General features: G+C 38.7%; 1 protein-coding gene across 2 annotated transcripts; it reads right to left on the bottom strand.

The window, feature by feature from the left end:
- EDRF1 (erythroid differentiation regulatory factor 1) lies at positions 1–20,341 on the bottom strand. 2 transcript variants are annotated; one of them, XM_084290620.1, is made up of 25 exons: positions 20,252–20,341; positions 19,962–20,152; positions 18,853–18,919; positions 18,400–18,525; positions 17,778–17,902; positions 17,218–17,377; positions 15,852–15,953; positions 15,438–15,559; positions 14,367–14,478; positions 13,576–13,723; positions 13,388–13,496; positions 13,166–13,277; positions 12,142–12,402; positions 11,862–11,933; positions 11,599–11,749; positions 9,939–10,127; positions 8,721–8,921; positions 8,174–8,392; positions 7,016–7,239; positions 5,870–6,028; positions 5,470–5,619; positions 4,340–4,493; positions 3,968–4,083; positions 3,651–3,814; positions 1–801 (listed from the first exon to the last, which is right to left on the bottom strand). In XM_084290620.1, the coding sequence occupies exons 1-25, from the start codon at positions 20,318–20,320 to the stop codon at positions 630–632; spliced, it is 3,675 nt and encodes a 1,224-aa protein (XP_084146746.1). In that variant the 5' UTR covers positions 20,321–20,341; the 3' UTR covers positions 1–629. The 2 variants fall into 2 exon arrangements, with proteins under 2 accessions (XP_084146746.1, XP_084146747.1); XM_084290621.1 differs by lacking the exon at positions 15,852–15,953.

Below are 20,341 nucleotides of genomic sequence, written 5' to 3'. Positions count from 1 at the left end.
TATTTATTCACAGTTTCAAGTCTGAAAAACATAATACTATTCTCCATCAAGTCAAAACACAGCTAAAACCATTCATTCCTGTTGTAAATGAAATACCAGTGATGGCTAATATTTGCAAGGACCTTGCAAAGGTAGAAAGGCACCCATTTTTGTGCAGGACAGTCACTGCAATAAGAGAAACATGTCCACATATTCAACAGGAATCTCCCGGTACAACTTCAGCTCATGTTACTGGTTAAAGTGTTCCAATAAAGCTTTGCTTACAAAGTATATTTCATTAAATATCAAACCAGAGCAACTGTGAGATTACATTTTTATGCAAAATATTTGCCTCACTGCAAAGCCCATTACCTTTAAGAGAAAAATGTGCATTTCTCCAAGATAAGAAATTAAATTTAAAGTTACCCAGAACTCCAACTTTGCATTTCAAACAACGAAATGCTAGTAACCGAACCATTGTGGAACTCCCACAGGATAATAAGGATCTCCTGTTCTTTCCCAGGTGTACTGTGTAACAACGTAAGCAATATTCTTATCACCTTTGATAAATCCAAATCCCACATGGGAAAAATTACCACTGATCCCACGTAGATGCAAGGCACTATTTCTGCTCATTCGCAGCACTTCAGTCACTGAACTCCTCCAGTAGCAGCTTCACTACTTTGTGTCAGCTGCTCCAGTAGATTTAGGATTACCTCTATCCGCTCCAGCAGAGTCATGCTTTTGTTAGCAGTTGCACGCAACAGAAGAGAGTAAACTTGCTTGTTTGTTTTAAGAGTTATTTCTTCTTCACTAATGGCCCTGAAAAGGAAACAGGTAAAAGCTATTAATCTGACCACAATATTTAATTCTACAAATTGGCAAGGCAATTATTACACAATAACCTTGATGATCATCTCTTTGAAACCCCATGGTTGGTGCTTGGGTTTGGGGCTCCTATTTCCTTAGTTCTTACTTCCTGCCATTTCACAGCATTGCAGGCAGAACCTCTGCTTATACTGCAGGAGGGATAAGGAGTTCCAGTTTTTCTTCAGCTCCAGTCTGGCCATTTTATTAAGTTACAATCCCAAAGCACTTTGTAAACCCTCCAGTCAATGTCTCTGTGCCAAACCTCTGTATTTTGTCAGAGTTTGGCTAATCTGATCAGGCCAAATGCAAAGAGACACCTGAGCATTCATGAGATGCTATTTGCTCCTGTGCAGTTGCCTCCCATTTGCTCAGCCCTACAAACCACTACGGACATCAGCTTCCTGTTGAAGTCTGAAGCCCGTGATCTGGCCTCATTCTCTCAAGTTCCATACACCTAAATTACTTCCATGCGACAGAGACTTTTCCATGGCCAAAACCTTTACACAGAAGAGCTTTTCCCCTTTTCCCAGTCTGCAGTCAGAGCTCCCATTAATGTTTGTCAAAAGGAGAAAACTGATCTAAGTCACTTATCACACAAGTGCCAGCTTCTGCTTCAGCAGTGTCACCCCACGTTTAACATCCAAGACTAATAACAACCCAAACAAGAAAAAAATGCTACTACTGGTATTGCAATTAAATCAAGAGTGCATGCATGCAAGTAGCAGTCAGTTTAATTATAAATGCTTCCGGAATTAAAAATTTAATTTGCTTTATCTTTTTTGTAACACTTGGCAGAAATCAGATTCATTTATTAAACAGAACAGGTAGTCAAAAACAATAAAAGCCATTGAAATGCAAAGTATTTCCAGGATAAGCTACAAGAATTCCCAGAACAAAGTATTAATTTCAATTACTTCTTTCCTCCAATTTACACAGCCAAGTTCAGTTATGCTTATGCATTTAACTTCTAGAAGGTAAGACTGATTTCATTCAGTTTTATTGCTAGTCTGCAAGTTTCACTATCAAACAGCTTTACCACATGTTCTGCTCTCTGCCAGAATGCATCCAAGACTCTGAAATAGCATTCGTGAGCTCTAATTTCCTCCCTTTTCAGCTTGCCCATTATTAAAACCCAAGACAGACATCATTTTCTCCTTCTGTAAAGCTGAACTAAGGAAGCATATGGAAAGCCTATACAAGGCACTAGAAAGGTTAAATAAAAAGGTAATTTTAAGCTGAGCCTCAATCCACTGCTGTTTCAAGATGCTTAAGACATTACACCAACACTCCCATTTCATGATGCTCGAGTTCAAACTGCAACCTGTTCCCTAGGTGAAACCTTCAGTACAAAGCCTCATTCAAGAGAGATTCAGTGGTAAGAAGTAAATGGAGATGAGTTTACACAACACTTGGCCAGGTCGTGAAACCACAGAAGCAAACAGTTTATTCAGTTACCTGGGACATCTACTTGGTTACGTACAGGTTATACTTCAATCCTCTGCTTTTCACATATTCAGATTGCCACCTTGTGGAAACTTTTCTCTGAGTGAATGCACCTCAGCCATCACTAAAAGAGCATGCAGGCTTTCTTCTAGTCTGGGGTTTTTCTATTTGTCTCCTATCAGCAAACAACTTACTGTGCAAGATGAATTCATCTCACAATTTACTGCATCAGAGTAACACTTAACATCAGCAGCATTTCAACGTGATGAATGATTAACAACTTCAAACTTCATCTAGTAGAAGAAATAACAACTGCAGATTGCAGAAGCTACAGCAACATAACACATTTGCTGCTGAGGGGATAAAAGGTGTTCTCAGGATCCCCAAAGCAGAAACACACACATTCAAACCTAACTAACTGAAGCAATAATGATACAACAAATTACACTGCCACACCTGATCACAGCAACACTTCAAGGTCAACACGAAGAAGATAAGCCACGTGTGGCTGTGTGTGCTCTGAACTCCAGCAGCCAGACTGAAGATTGTTTCTTCTTGCACTCCATTAGGCATTAGAAAGATAACGACGAGCATTTTCCCCACGTACATCCTTCTGCTTACAGCACTACTGATGCACCTACGTTTATTCTGAAGCGTTCAGAATGTTCAGCATGTGCCCAGCAATGTTGTCACTGGTACATTTTATTATCAAAATCTACCTAAAGGTAAGTAGTACACAGCAGCTTCTCCTCTCACTACCCTTGAGGTATCCTGCCACAGATGAACACCAAATCAGTAAGACAAAGGACCCATTATAGATGTACCCAACGCACTGAGCAAACACTTCTATTTACAATAAATAGAGTCAAGACAGTGAGAAGTATGCCAGCAGCTTACAGCAGTACAAGTTAAACTGCTTTTTATCTCCATTTACACCTATGAACAGCAAGAGATTTATATCCTACGAAGGATAAGCTAGGTGCTTTATGCTCTCTGATACCTGCAATTTGTAACTGTATTGAGCTTTTTATACAACGAAAAAAATTACAACTTATTTTCTTGAATAGAGGCCATTCAGGCTAATGTTTTTTTTTTTTTTTAAATCTGCTCTCAGTCCTGGACTCCTATCAGGAAAGGAGAGAAAACTGCTGAGCCTAGGCACACACAGTGAAGGTGTTTCTTGGTCATACCCTCAGTTACACACAAACAAGAAACGTTCAAGCTTTAGGTGATCAGTGAACACACCTAGTCTCCCCCAGAAAAGAATCACATCCTTTTGCATACCTAGGAATGTGCAGTTTGTACAGATTTATGTGCCCAAAGCACATCTACACAACACGTATTAAGGTTCAACTTACCCACTCTTCTTTTTGGTTGAAGTTAACAGCTTAATGGATTGCAGGAGAAGGAATGACATTCTAGACTCAAAAATACTAAGTAGCTTCAATACTTCTTCCTTGTTAAGGCCAGTGGAGGAATCATTAGTGGAGGTATTTTCAGTATTGCTCTCATCTTTACTTATCTACAGAAAGAGAAAAGCAAAAAACTTCGTATCATTTAAGCAGCTAAGTCAACCGAGAAGTAGACAAGCAACACCTTAATCACCAATTGACTGATTTTATGTGAATGCACCAGACACAGGAGCAGACAATCAGATAACTTGTCTTCTGTTTACCTGTTCACTCTCTGCTGCAAGCTCTTTTCTGATGAGCTGGAATGCACACTTCGTCTTAATCATAATATCGAGAGCCCCAAACAAAGTCTTTAGTTTTCCAGCACTGCTGTTCTGACCTGAAAACCAAGGACACTATTAACGGCTTATATTCTGGTTTGTGCTTTTTCTTTCATCCAAAAAGATTGAGAGTTCTCATTAAAAAAAGCGCATACCATTTTAGTTGAACGAGAAACAGTAAAATAAAAGCCTCTCCTCTTCCACAGAGGACTATTCTGAGAAGCAGATTACTCCTGCTTTCACGTACAGTTATTTAGAAGTGAAATAAGTCAACAGGATTTTAGAGGACTACTGCAGAAAGACAGTTCGACTTACTTGCCATCTGGAATTCTGCAAACGCCACTCTTTCCAGCTGCACACGAAGAAACTCACAGGGTGCATCCTTCAAGAGTTGAAAGAGTCTCACTGCTTTACTATAATGGAGATCAGCAAGTACACGATGTTGTTTCCTCAAATGCTCATCACCAACCTGCACTCCGAATAGGGTACATAGTGAACGTCAGACAATTTGTATGTTCATGAAGTATCCATTAGAAAAAAGTGTTATGGAAAATGTGAGGTACCAACCATTCCCCACCTCATTTTGAAATTGTTCAAAGTATCTGCACACTTCTAGAATACATCACTAGCCCACCACCACTGAAGTTACTGTATTTTCACAATTAACACTAACAAATCCACATCAAGTAGAACGAAGTTAATCATATAAAAAAAGGCTAAAACACCACATGACAATGTAGACTGGCATATCGCTTCCTAGGGCTTTAGTAAGTCATTAGCAGACAGCCTTCTACTGGATCGTTAGCAGAAGGATCACAGGAGTGACTTGGAAGCAAAACCAAACTTAAGGTAACTCATCAGCAGCAGCCTCTATTATTCTAGACAGCTTTGCACATTCGGGCTGAAACAAAACTCAAACACTCTATAAAGGACAGGAGGGCGAAGGGGCAAGCTCACTTCTTGCTGCTTCCTGTAGAGGGGAAATAAAGAGGGAGGTAACAGTCTCTCCTCCCTGGTAGCCAATGATAGAACACATGGGAACAGCACAAAGCTGCACAAGGAGAGGTTCAGACAAGACATTAGGAAGAAATTGTTAATATTGAGGGTGGACAAACACTGGAACAGGCTTCCTAGCAGGGTGGTTGATGCCCCACACTAGCCAGTATTCAAGAGACATTTGGATAATGCCCTTAATAACGTTTTCATTAGCTCTGGTCAGGCAACTGGACTCAGTGATCTTTATAGGTCCCCTCCAACTGAACTACTCTATCCTAGTCAAAATTAACAGCTTATTCGCAGATCAGTGTGAAATACATCTTTCTGGTTAAATCATTTAAATGAAGATATTCTAGCTTCAGGTAGACAGATAAATATCGATCTTCACAAACATTACACATTAAGCATGGAACCTGTACAGAAGAAAAGTGAACAGTTTGTACTAATACCTGATTTCTCAGGCAACTGTGGTACATGGAAGCAAGCCTGTGGTGGATGGTTGCAGCCCGATACTGGCAGAGAGGCTGCCGTGGGGACACCGTATCGACATCACAGTATTTCAAGGACTTCATCATGGCTTCACTAACTTCCTTCTCTATCTACAAGAAAAAACAAAGCCACTTTCATGTTCTAGTTTAAAGTAATCACACTATGTAGAAGTGTAAGGGTTAAATCTATTAAACAAAACCTAAAAACTTTATGACTAAAGCTTTATGGTTTGCAAGAACTACTTCATACAAGATTTTAATCTAATAAAGGTTTACAAGTTATTCCAGTATCAGTTGTCTGCTGTTCAGTTTGTCAAGAAAATAGCTTATTTTATCAGATTTTGTTTCAAATCTTCATTACCTGTTCCTGAGCCTTCCTAGATAAGGGAGCATAATCCTGCTGTAGAGTTGCCATAGTGAAGTACGTCGTAGACAGCTCCCAGTTCACAGAATCCCAAACAGCTGGATGCATGTCTCTCTTGCCGAGTGATCTTAATGCTCTCAGATAGTAGTCAATAGCCTACAGATTGTAAAATAAACGCATTTATAGTTACTGCTTGTAGTGGTTATAAATAAAAGCTCATTTCCCTTTATCCATTCTCAAGGAATAATTTCAAATTATGCCTGAGCCTTCTTTTGTATTTTCCTTATACCCATTTTGGTCATAGTTTCAATCCTGACCAATGCATTCCTTTCTCCTTTGCATGTGCTAATGCCATCTGTTGAATATCAAGATCTGAATGTCACGGCACTTCATGTGTCAGAGCAACGGAATCAAACCTAAACACTGCCAAACCAATCTATTTCATTTTAAAAACCATTTCTCAGGATAAATACCAAAACATCAGAAGTGCCAGTTACGTTACAGAAAGGGCCAACTTTCAGATCTGTTATTGCAACTGTCCCTCCCAGGTACACTAATTACTTTTTGTACTCTCCTCAGTAATAAGCTATCAAGGGCTATTTAAAATTATTCAAACAGTATTTGAAACAAATCTGTGTCTAAGGAGTTATATGGTTCCTTCAAGCATAATACAAGTTTAAATGAACCAAAGAGAAATTATGTGGTTTTGTATCCTAGACACATTGTAATAGGGAAGACAGACTAGCCATTAAAAACATGCCACAGGGGACATCCTAGAAAAACAAACTCAGCCTCCTCTAACCAACACTGCAACATAAGAGAGGCAGCTTTAAGGAAAAACACACCCCTACACACCAAACAGCACAAGAAACAAGAAGAGATCAAGCTATTATGTTAAGGCCCATCATAATAAAACAAAGGCACTTCTAAAACATGCCTTTGGTAACTTCCACACATAATACATAATTCACTACAGCTATTCACTTCATTTTACATATTAAACATGTTGAGGAGACCCCATTATTTTGGGGCAGAAGCTCAGTGCTAGCCATTTTGCTCCTCATTTTTACACTTCCAAAGGCAAACATTCAGGAATGCAATTCCCCTCTACATTTAACTAACATGTCAGAAATAACACGTTACCTTATTATAATAAAGGGCCTCTTCTGGGGAAAACTCTCTTTTGAAGTCACCTTCAGTCGCACAGTGTGCTTGAGCACAGATTCGCATGAGTCTTCCCGTGTTGCACAGCAGGAGAGCAGCATTGGTTGCATCATCAATCGACTCAAAATTCTGAATTCCTTTTTCAAAGCAAGAGAAGCTTTTCTTCCAGAGTTGCTGCTCTGTCGTCGATACGTTCTTACTCACTGAGGTTAAAAATACATGGCTTATCAGCAGTTTAAATTCTCAAAAAATACTGAACAAACATTTCTATTGTTTTCTAACAGGTTTATAAAGATGGTCTTCTAGAACTTAAATGTCATAAAAATATTCTGAAAACCCAATTTCATGGAAAAACAGTTAATACCAGAGGTGCACTACACATAGTATATGTTAGAAAAAATTTTGATAACAACAAAAATTGTAAGTTAGCAAAATAAAACACATTATAAATGCTTTTTCCCCCACTACAGTAATACTCAGGATATGACAACTGCTCCTACGAACCTGCTGTATGAAATAAGCAAGAAGTGATTTTTACAGACAAGTGAAATTTAGTATTAAGGTTTTTACTTCAGCTAAATAGCAGTTCTGCAAAAACATGGTGATGATGAAAAAATCACCACATTAATCTAACATAAGCTGCTTCAAATATTAGACAGATCACAGAACACAGCCAGTATTTAGGAGTATTTACACGGAACCACCAGTGTCTAGTTCATTCCAGTTTAAATAACTAGTACTTCTAGACTTTTTTTTTTTTTAAAAAAAAAAAAAAAAAAAAAAAAAAAGCCAGCCACCAAACAAAAAACAAAACAAAAATTTCTGGAGGGCATTCAACCTATTCTGTAAGAAGCTCTCCAAGGCATCCCATTATTCAGTTTAAGTTCAATTAATAAAGTATACAAGCCACATTGATCTCTGGATCATATAATGGACATTAAATTATTATGTCCATTATAAATCATAATGGATGTTAAATCAATAGCATCATTTTTAGAAAAATACTTACTACAAAAATCTTTAAATGTCATCTTTATAATCAGGAATGCTCACCATTTCCCACATTACTACTGCACATAATCATTGTTCTAGCTCAGTGAAACTGTGTGCAGTAAGAAGTAGAAAAAGAATGCTTACCCACTCTTTCAGTCTGCACTGCAGCAGCCTGGTTCATGTAAAATACTCCAATTTCATTCCTGATGTTACCCATCCTCTTCAGCACCTGTACGTGCTGCTCAGGATTTTGCTTTTTTAAATTACTGAAGAGTAAAATTTCATAAGCTGCTTCGTAACATTTACAGCTGACTGAAAGTTGGCATTCCAGGTCTGTAGACAAGTCAGTAGCCCAGGCAAACACTAGAAGACAAAAAACAAAGCCTGCCTGTCAAACAGTAATTCCAAATAAATGCAGGTTTATGATAGTCTAGATGAAAATGACCAAAGCATAAGACTGTCAGGATGACTGCATGATTTCCACACCCAAGCAGAATCTATCCAACAGATAAACAATTTACATCTTCAGTTGGTTTACAGCTCAGGCATGCCATGCAGGATCTTGATAACCCCTGTCCTTCTGACAGGCATAAGCTTTCTCCGAATAAAGCAATGAAACATAATGAACAGTGAAATTACTTTGTCTGCCATACAGCTGGATCATGACAGCTCTCTTATATTGGTAGCATACCTTGGCAGCTGGATTCTCTGTGAAGACTGTGTAGTATTTCCTGATCTTCCTTTGTCTGGTAGTTATATTCTTCAAGATACGCTGCTCTGTTGTTTGCGTTTTGAGCAAGCATTAACTGGATATCTCCACAAAGCGTTAAACACTGACAAAGAAATACTAATACTTCAGGAAGCATGCTGGCACAGAGACAACAGTAGGTATCTATTAGAAAAAACACACGGGTGAGGGAGGGGGAAAGAGAAGAGAATCACACTTCAGAAGTTTTGACAGTCTGACAGCGCAATTGGTTTTATGTTACTTGTCACGTTTATTCTCCGTATCCAGACAACACATGTCCTCCTAAGAACTAACCTATTTCAAAATCTTGTTCTACACAGCTGACAGCTTCAGAAGAGTGACTGTTTTGTTAAAGATGAGCAGACTGACAATTACAAACACTAATTTCAGATTTCAATCTAAAACCAAGGAAAACCAAATTTCTACAGACCAACTCAAGTCAGATACAGCCTGAAAAATTGTTTTTCAAATGGCACAGCTTAAATTTAATTTTCGAGTCTTCCAAAGACTGAAAAGCTGAAGAATGTTTTGAGTTATGAGCATATTGATGCTCTAAGTAAAGATCGTGTTCTTGTTTGCTATGTGTTCTTTCATATACACGCCCACCACCCTACAAATATGGAAGCAAAACAGCAGTACTACAAGCAGTAAGTTGATGACATTTTCTGATTACTTAATGTCCTAAACAGCCTGATTTCCCCTTTTCCATTTTCCTTGGTAATACATCAGGATGTCATTCATTTTAGAGGAGCATCCGATTCACAGGTGAACGAGTTTGGTATTTCTGAAAAATCTGGTAAACATTTAGATGAAATGGGAACCAGCAGGCATTGCCAGAGAGTAACCTGCTTGCAGTGGCAGCACTAAGAACACAGAATGCTACCTCTGTCTTGAACCAGGGCTGAATGCTCCCATCTTCAGTGCTCTGAAGTTTAAGATTGGTACCTTAAGTTTATCACTGCATCAAAGTAAGAGTATTTTTCCTCCAAACAGAGATGGATGAGTTATTCTTACTACAGCCTTCTCTCCAGAGCACTGAGCTAGACACTTAAACAGGCATCAGACTTGTCACTGCATGCCACTAGGCTAAATCATGCAGAGGAGTATTTGATATTGTGAAAGGTATGTACAGTCAGCAGCACTGATGACAAACTAACTTACCGTGGCACTGTAAAGCCAGCTTGATGTATCGTAACGCTCTCCCATACTTCTGTAGAATCATAGCAGCATCAGACAGGACATAATAAGCCTTCGATGATTTCAGAATGAGCTGGAGCTTCATTTTATACTGCCATGATCCGGGAATCATTCCTGACTGACTGGAATGCTTACCCTTCTGAAAGGAGCCCACTGTAACACAAACGGAACCTGATCAGTAAGTCTCATGGCCATAACATAAGCCACAGGTGTGGCCCAACTTCACCAGTACACAGGCTGGATGCAAATTGCCATCACACAGCTCTACACAAGGATACTACCTTGCCTGCTGCTGCATTTTTCTTCTGCAAAACAGGCTCAGCACATGGAACTTTTCCATTTATTTCACCTAACAGGATGCTAGAACACAGTGAGTAGAGTGCCAGTGCAGCTAACCTCCCATGTTCTGAACAGCTTTTGAAATACTGGTGCAACAACCAGGACTCTTCCACACAGTAGCAGTAGAAGAGAATTAGTAAGTCACAGGCATAATTTGCTGTGTTTTCTGCCAAATCCCTTTGATATGTTCTGTTTTTTTATTAACATCTCAAACTAAGGAAGTCTCCAACACCAAGGGAGCTGATAACCTAGTCATTCCTACAAGTAAGGCCAATCCCCTTCTCACACTAGCTCCAAGACATCCTTCAGCATAAGATGAAGAACATTCCTTCTTTGGTGCTGCAGTAATTATGGAACCAGAAAGAACAAGCCACTGACTTTAAGCACAGTAGAGGTCCTGATGCCAAGGGACTGAACTTTGCTGTCCTGACAAGCAAGTATGAAGCAGAATAAGAGGCTAAGTAAAATTTTGAGGATCTGTGCAATATTTACATCCCACATTACCCAGGAAACACTTGTTTCTAAATAAAAAAGTTATCATGTGGGCACTCTCCTTTCCAGCTGGCAAGCAGCTGCAGTGTGTCATCAGCTCCAAACAGCAGAGACAGAAGATAGAGCCTGGCTGCAGCCGAGCTGAAATCAGCACACTGTTCTTACTGAGCTGACCCCAGTCAAATTTTTCCAGTAGATCTTGGTAAAAACTAATCATATATTCCACATTAGCAGTACTGTGCAGAATTCACGCAAGCTCAATGCATCTGAACAACTCTATCAGAAACCTGCATTCTGTGGTCAAATATCTGATATAAACTAAGAAAGCATTAGTACATCTCCAGGTCATTAACATTCATGAAAAAAAAAATTTGGAATAGAAATAAACAAAGAAGAGACACTACTGAAACTAAAGCAACACACCACCACCCCCCAAAAAAATAACACGCACCCTCCAGACAACTTACAGTGCTCCCCACACCAAAGTTACTGAGGCCCAAACTACTAAGTCCTTATGGAAATCATCTGGAAGCCACAACTAAAGATCCAACAACATCATGTGTTTAAACAATAAAAGATGCTTTGATATGCAAAGTCTCCCAAGTGCACTATTCTCTTTGTATTTAAAGAGAATAGACCACGTCCTCTAATTTTGTTTTTATGCAGTATGTATTTTTTTGCTTATACAACAGTGTAATTAGCAACCTACAAGTCTGTTTTGACAAACAAAATAGAGTAGCAGCAGTTTGTGTTGGTACTTGAAAGGTCTTATTTCCACAACAATACAACTTACTTTTGTCTAAAAATAAGGCCATCTGTTTTTCCAGACACTCAGGACCACCACTGGTGGATTCATCTTCATATTTCAAAGGGATTGGTGTGCTGGGGTCAGCTGCAGGAAGGTCACTCTCTTTTTTAACACTGCTGTCAACAGACTTCAAACCCTACAAGAAGAAATGCTTTAATTCACCTTGAAAGCAATACTGCACAAATACTGAAGACACCAAGAATTGTGTACCAGGTGAAATACTAATAGAAATATGACAGTAAGCTTACCTCCAGGACATAGCTAAGCACCAGCCGGCAGCGTTCCTCAGTGCCATGGCAGACAGGAAATGTACAGCTAGGCTTGATGGAGGGGGGCAACAGGGGAGAAACAGGAAAAGAACAGAAGTTCAAAATACAAAATATCAAAGTTAGCAGCCAGAAAAAACAATTAACAGATTGCAGTAATAGGTTTCTATTACTAAAACTAACAGGTAACTGAATTTTGATAACAAAGCTTGCTGCATCACAGCTTTCAAGAAACCCCTTAAAAATCTACAATTTCACTTACACGTATTCGATGAACAGACTTGTATTTTTCTGGTACTGATAACTCTCCAACAGATTTGATTATAGCCACTGCTTTATTGTCATCTGGTGGATCAGAACTGTTACTGTAAGAACCGTTTTCATCACTGTCTGGCATTTCTTCTTCTTCTTCACTATAACTTTCATCAGAGTTTCCATTTATAGGGAAGTCTGTATTGTCTTCTTTTTTAGGTTCATCCAACTGAAAAAGCTCTGATAACATGTAGTTTGCTGAAGCAATTATCTTTTTAAATAAGGAAAGAAAAATCAGTGATTTGTTTTCAAGTTAAGTTTTTCTGTTGATGGGCAACATCAATATAATTTGTCTTAGGCTGTATTTACAGGTAATCAACCACCTAACTGTACCGTTTGCTCCTTAGAATGTATGTTCTCATGGTGTTTGACCATGTTTCAGTGCTAAATTTTTAAGCAACACTTATGCTGTCTTCACTGATTTATGTCGTCAACAATTTGTATGTGCACACAGACCCTGCAGTCAAGCTTGCCCACATTCGCTTTCACCCACCTTACAGATGAAAATGAAAGATGAAATCCCCCAACTTCTAAAGAGCAATAATATTCCTTACAAGAAGCTCTAAGCTGTTTTCTTTCTACCTCAAGTTTACTCACAGCCTAAATTCTTGCTCAGATAGCTCTCACATTCCTATGACAAGAGGAATTTTTGACACTCAGAGATGAGTCACACTGCATCAAGTCTGCTAGAAAATTTGGGTCAGATCTGGTTAAAAAAAATACACCACACATACTGCCTTAAAGTGATCATATTTTAGGCACCTGGACCTTGAATTGGCCTGAAGTTTTCTATTAAGTGCCTAGGCTCCACCTCAAATTAAGGACTCCTGCACCTCAAGGATTATCCAAACATTAAGCAACAGATTTCAGGCTTGAGGTTTTGGATTTAGGCATCCTAACAGGGAGGGATTCGACTGCCAAAAGAGACTTTTCCATTGTATTTACACAAAGATACATGAACACATTGTTCTTACTTGAGGATGTCTGCCGTTGTCCAGTAACTTAAGACAATTAAGAAGCAGTGTTCTGATAGTGCCATAGTGCTTTTTGTTCTGGTTTTTCTTCAGCATCATATTGCAAGCAACTCTAAAGGAAAAAGTTGAACAAATTAGTGATCCCAGGACAATTTCTTTGTGTTAGAAGGAAACAAAATATTTGAAGCAAGTTTAAATCTTTAAAGTTATTTAAAAACTCACTTGTACAGAAGAATTGCCACTGGCATTGTAAAAGGATTTTGGTATTTGTCTTCTGTTTCTTCACAAAGGGTGGTTAGGTCATAGAGCTTTACGATATCACTCCCACTTGCTGAAAGGCAAGACGTTTCATTACTCAGCATGACATTAACATAAACTTAAAATAAAAAAAAACATCTAAATTTACTTACCCTTAAATAACCAGTAAGTATGTCCTTCTTTGGTGCAATTTGATTTCAGAAAAGATAAGATATTTTGAGCAATATCTTTTATCACTTTGGTAGAGAAATTAGAGTTTTCTAAATTGGGAATATCTTCAGTCTTGATCATTTCATATTTCTGCAAGGAACACATTTTAAAAACACGATAAGGAGGCTTTTCTGCTACTACCACACCCAAGTCTACAGGTCAATGTCTCTATTAACTGCTTAAAGACACAGTCTACTATTATGATACAGTGTCAAAGTAATTTTTATGACTTCAGCTTTTATTGAGCAGTGCTATCAAGATATGCTTGCTTTTAAGGAGAACTCACTGCTATAATAAACTTATGACTGCACAAATAGAGACCAAAAGGTGAGAAAGAAGTTGTGCAGTTACAACACCTACCCACTACTTCAGTGAAACTTAGTCAGCAGCTACATGCTACCAGGTGCAACAAATGAACCCGGCTGGTATCTGTAGGCTATCATAAAACCGTAAATATAATCAAAACTTTAAAAGCATGCAAGTGAAAAATCACAGGTTCTAAGATGCAAGAAAATGGTTTATTTCTGCAGCTAATTTTTTTGGTCTTCAAACATCTGTGCAAGTAAGAATCTTACATGCATGGAAGAGAGGAAAAAAGAATAAAATGCAGAACGAGAAGCATTCACACAAAGTTTATTAATCTTTGTCAGAACAGTAAGATTAGAAAGAAACCTATTACAACTGCAACAATCTCAGAAACTGAAGCAGGCATAAAGCCAAGAGCCAGGCTTACCTGAACAATTCCATTAACATGAAAGCACATCACAAGCTCTGGTACATTGCATATTAAGTTGTCCAACCAATAGTCAATTCCTGTTAACACATTTATTGGCTTGTTGTTATCCCTAGAAGCAAGTATTTCCAGTGTTATTTAAATCCCTCTTTACGCTCCAGAAAACAAGGTATGTTTACTAATGGGATTTAAGTCACCTTAGTGGAAGAATATTAAATCAATTATTTGTGAATTGTTTTAAGATGACAAACAAGGAGTTGCATCAAATAAAACAAATGTAGTGATCTCTCCAATAGAATACATTCACATTCCCTCAGCAGTTTTGAGTTTTTGCCTACACTTAGATTGAAGCTTTAACAAGCTTCACATGTCACACTATTACCAAAATAGTAAGTACTTCTAAAGGAATGGCAGCATTAGCAGCATCTAATTATAGTGCAAGCCTTCTTCCAGACCTTCCAAAATTCCTTTCAAAGCAAGATTGTTAATTTCTAGATGTGTCTTAAAAAGATGACAAATACACCAAGTATGTTTCAAGTTCTTGCTCATTCTCTGCCTATGCACAAGCAGAAACAGAAAGACCAATAACCAAGTAATCATCATACAGCATTTTTGAACAGAAAACAGTCAAAACACACAAGTAGTCTTGTCACAAGTTTTGAGTACTTATGAAGTGCCTAACTAGCAGTTATTGAAATTCAGAATTCCAGTAAATGGTACTGCCATCTCTTATAAAAATAGCAATAGATGAAATTATGGACATAACGTTTTAACGTTCAAATGCACGCTAATGTGAGGAAAGGTTGCAAACAGCCACTACTTTCAAATAAAGATTTAGAGCTAGAAAAAGCAGCAGAATATCTCAAGTCCCAGTGCAATAGCACAGCTATGAGACGTCCTGTTTACCAGCACTTCATAATGCCATTACCATTTAAGTCTAAAGCATGAATTTTCTTCTTTAAACTGCGTGTAAGAGTTAAGAAACACAAGACCAGCAGACAGTTAAAGAGGAAAGCAAAGCAAAACTCAGTCAAGGCTGGCACATACAAACTTGTTAACTTCAAAATTCACCTGAGACGCAAGCTCACAGCAGGGTATCTCCCACCTCCAAATATAGGCATGTTTGATCCTACTAACATGTGGATGTCTTCGAAGGTCCACAAGATGTTACGGACAAAGTCATTTTTAAGTCCCTTCATTAAGAGAAAAAACGGTCTATAAATCACTGGTATAAACACACGTTCTCTGTGACAATCTGCAGAATTACAAGAAAGCAAGATGCAAAAGCAGCAAATAAAAGACAGCACAAAATGAACTATGCTATGCAGTCACGTTAACTTAAAAGACTGAGATCACAGATGCCACAAAAGCTACTTCTACAGGGGACTTAGCTTTTCTCTTGGCTCCAATTTAGACCAAATTTTTTAAAGTGTTGAATTAAATTGGGACGGTTGTGTTTGAGCTCAAATTTCACATATAGCATACCTGACTGTTTTCCCCGTCATTGAACAAAGTAGTCAGGTTTTGTTCTTTGGGGGCTGAGGCCACATGCCCCACTATATATGAGGGTTCAAGAGGCACACTTCCCTGTGAAGAGCACAAGGATAAGGAGTGATTCTGCTGCTGACGTAAAGCTAGGCCATAGAAAAAGATTATATATTCTGAACAACAAAAGCACAGGAAGCAGAAACCTTTACCTCCACCGTCTTTAAATAACACATTCAACTATAAAAAGCCTTTAGTCAGTGACTAGAACGCTTCTTTAGCTATGGCTAGTACCAAAACTTTTTTTTTTGTATTCTGATAGGCCTTAGAAAGTTTTTATAGAAATGCTATTACCCCCAGAATCTGCACTAGATTATCAACCTTGAGAATGTAAATCCTCTAGGCTGACATCTTGTAAAGAAGTCTAAAAAGAGTCACTGCACAAACGCACACAGCTTTTTTACAACAGAGTCTGCTTTGTCAATTAATTCCTAAAGAAGGTGAGAAAGAAAAGTAGCCCTTTAGGTAGGAGCATCGAAGTACTGAACTATTTCTCCACTTTAAAATATTATTATATCAGAACACATACAGTTATAATTTTATGACCAATGCAGGTTAGAGCCTTCATAATTTACCTATCCAAATCACTTGGCATACCTTGTGGTAATACTGTTTACCATAGTAATTATAATCTAGGTATGCTCAATACAACAGGTATTTTGGCCTCTCAAAAATGTAATACCTATAGTGAATTACTCAAAGAAGAGAGGAATTTCCTATATTCCTAAATAAGCTTAGCCACAGATAAACCCTGGATTAGAGCCCAGCTTGTTGTATAAACACGTAACACAAATGGAAGGGAGCTGTATCATCTCACAGCAAGTATTGTATACATTAACTGTTTTGCAAATATTTTCACAGATCCATATTTTGCCCATCAACAATAAATTCACGGACAGAGAATTTATTTTAATGGCAAACTAAAAAACCCAAAAGCTCAGAGCCTTAAGCTTCTCTACACACCACCTAGCCATCAAGTTTTCCTACTTCCACGTGAAATCATTGATAACTACTTTTATCCATATGTAGTCCTTCAGAAATAGATATATATGTGTATATGAAAATGTGTATAGATATAGATTGAGTACTACAATGACAGAAAAAAGTTACTTCTGAAATTTGAAGCGCTGAAATACTGGCATGAGCTAAAATGCACGTACTGACAAGATCTAATGCCTTAGACCTGCCTCTCAGACAAAAATATTTTAGTAGCACCTCTGAAAACCTGTAATAATCAATATTCTATAGGGAATACAAATACTCTCTATGAAAGCTCGTGTATCCTTTAAAACGCTATTATGCTAACCTGGTTAGAGGCACCTGGATCTTCAGATAACGAAGAAGGCATTTCAAATGGAGCTGGCCAGGAGGCCCGTCCTGCTTCATCACCCTCACCTGGAACAGGACCCTCCTGGTGCTGTTTTGAACTGGAAGGAACAGGCTGAGCAGCTCCATCACCATTAATGCTGACAAAACATTAAGAAGTGAACAATACACAATGAGAATGTGCTACACAATTTAAGTTTGATGCAGTAGTCTCAGACTGCTTAAAGATTGATATATTGACCAGATTTACAGCATAGTGGCAGCTGTCACTATACCTAGCATGTTTCTTTCAAATCAATTTCAGTTTTCAGAAGGAGTATTGAGATAGGACATTAAGTCACATTGTTTATTTTATACTGTAGTATTCTAAAATACTGCAATGCCTATTAAAAACATTTACATGTTATTTCATGATCTCATTCCGCAGTTTCCTGCGTATAAAGCAGTAAATAAGACAGACCAATTCTAACATTTACTTCAAGAGAGGAACTGAGGCAGAAGTTGGTGCAGAATTCAACACTCATGCAGACGTAAAGTTACCTGTAATACAAAAATTTGGAAAGTATAGCCTTCTGGTACCAGTGTTCTTTACTCTTCTTTTTTCGTTGCCACTTCTGATCAATCAGCCTTTGATAAAACTCTTTCAGCCACGTCCAGTCCCCTGTCTAGTCAATATCATAAATATAGAATTAATATCAAGAAAGATCTGCAAATTAAACTAAGTACCTTATTGCAACTGAAAATTACTCCAAGGCTAAATTTTTGAATTGCTCATTTATTGAAAATGTATCTTCTGGAAAAGTTATGTTCCGAAGAAGTCAACGTTTAAGGAAGTCAGATACAAGGCAAAAAGACTACATAGTAACAAACGATTAGTGATAAAATTAGTGAAATAGCACAGCAATATAGAGGCAATGATAAGGAAGACTGACATGGAATTTTAATTCTACAATACTGTAAATAGAAAGACGTCAGATTCTCCATCGCAGTTACTGGTTAAACCAATTGCTGCAGAATAGCAGCATATGCTTCAAGTAGATCTTCAGTACTAGCATATGGTTCTCAGAAGTTTTGCTACATATATGCTTTCTTGCTGGCTACACTATTCCCAAAATAATGCATTTTGACCATATGGCATACTTAAAACAACACAAATGTTAACCTGAGATGATCTCATGAAGAGTTCTTGAATATCTAGCTCATCCAACAAGAGCGTCCGCCCAATGCGATGCACTGCCATGCTCACGTGTGACTTGCTGTATGGTATCTTCAGAAGCTTTTTAATATTCTTGCAGAAGAAAAGAGAACAAAGATTACATTCCATATAATTATACTTCATCATAAAATCACAATTCTCAGGGAACTGGAAGCAAAGAACACACTCCTAACATTGGAGTTTGGACAGAGATCTGAGTAAAAAGCTGTCCAAAATAAACACAGATAAGTGAGTATGTATCTCTTTTTCTTCCTCTGAATCATCTAAGTTCTGCAAAGTGTTTCAGCAGACCTTTACTTTTCCTCACTGGATACGAAGATGACAGAACCCATGACAGTACTTTACGATAAGGTCATAAAACACAGAACTTTGAATGACATAACTTCCAACTACACATACCTCTGAATCAGACACAACGTCCACATCATTGCCAATGGAGTCAATGAAGTCATATGCCATCCCAAAGCTACAGAGAGCAATACAGGTTAATTTAAATGCAATGTCACATTAAACACAGACCTCCTTGTTCTCCAAAGGAGGTCAACCCTCTGAAAACTTTTTCTTAATAAAAAGTAGAGTCTAGCTAAACATTACCAGGATCGATGAGATCTAAAGTTAGTTAACAAAACCATTTTGACATCCCACCAGTTCCCCAAATACATCATTGGAAATGCTTAAATCTGAGTTCAAGATATCCTAAAAAGCTGTTTTGTTGAAATCAAGGCAATCTCAAATATTAAACAAGTTGTGTACCGCTTAAAATTTAAACTGCAAACTGCTAAGTTTCACTAGCTAGCTGACTGAGCATGAATTTGCTTGATCAGCACCAATTTAGGAATTATTTCTGAACTCCATGAACTCACCTCGTTCACCTAATTAGCAAACACAGGGGATTGGAATAAATGATCTTTCAATGCCCCTTCCAAACCTTAACGTTCTGTGAAACACCCGTACAGAAGGGTGACACTGCCTTTTTGAGCTCGCCCTTTATATTACCATATGGGTTCACTGACAAGAGTATGAAGCTTTTTTTCTTTTTTGCTTATTAGCTTATTTCTTAGATTAAAAATATAAGCTGAAGAAGCTTAAAATATAAGTTAGCTTATTTCTAAAGCTCCCGAACAGCCGTAAGTGGGCTCCTTGGCTACCCAGGGGTACTGGATTTGTCCCATTTCCATCCCTGATGGAAAGCAGAGCAGCTAGCTGAATCAGACTCCTTTCCAATCAACTGACAGCAGCCAACCAGAGAAACACGAGAAGCTGGTGTCACTTTAAGATAAATCTTTAAAAAAGTTAAGATCTATCAGTAAAATTGGTGTTATTAATCGTTTAGAAAGGAAGCAAGGTTACAGCATAGAGAGCGGGTAATGAAAAAGTAGAAGTGTCCAGAAAAAGCAGCATGCAGTTGTTATAAATAGAGTCTTTACTAAGAATTCTGCAGGGTCTGAGCTCGCTGTTAGATTTACCATTAAAGACAGACCAAAAAAAGCCAATTCTGGCGCACCCACCTCGAGAAAGGCGTACTCTTCTTGCTGCTGCCCAGGATGGCCGTGCCCGCCGGACCCAGCCGGGCGCTCTCCCTCAGCCAGTTGGCGGGGGGCAGCTTCAGGTCGGTTTTCTCCTGCAGGCGGGCGAAGGCGGCCTGCGGCGGGGCGGAGGAGTACTTCACCACGGCGCTGCTCTTCACCGCCAGCGAGCCCTGCGCCCCGGAGAGAGGCTCCGTTTAGAATTACCGGCAATTACCGCCCGCACCCGTCATTAAGAGCCTGCCCTGCCGCTGCCCGGCCCCGTTAGTTACCTGCTTGGGCTCCTCCGCCTCACCTCCCCGCGGGGCCGCGGCCGGCCCGGGGCGGCGGGGCTCCGCCATCTTGTGCCCGCCGCGGGGCTT

This window comes from Netta rufina (assembly GCF_964035555.1).
Source record: "Netta rufina genome assembly, chromosome: 7".
Classification (NCBI taxonomy): Eukaryota; Metazoa; Chordata; class Aves; order Anseriformes; family Anatidae; genus Netta; species Netta rufina.
The sequence above is the reverse complement of the archived record's forward strand: the minus strand, read 5'-3'. Positions and strand labels throughout refer to the sequence as shown.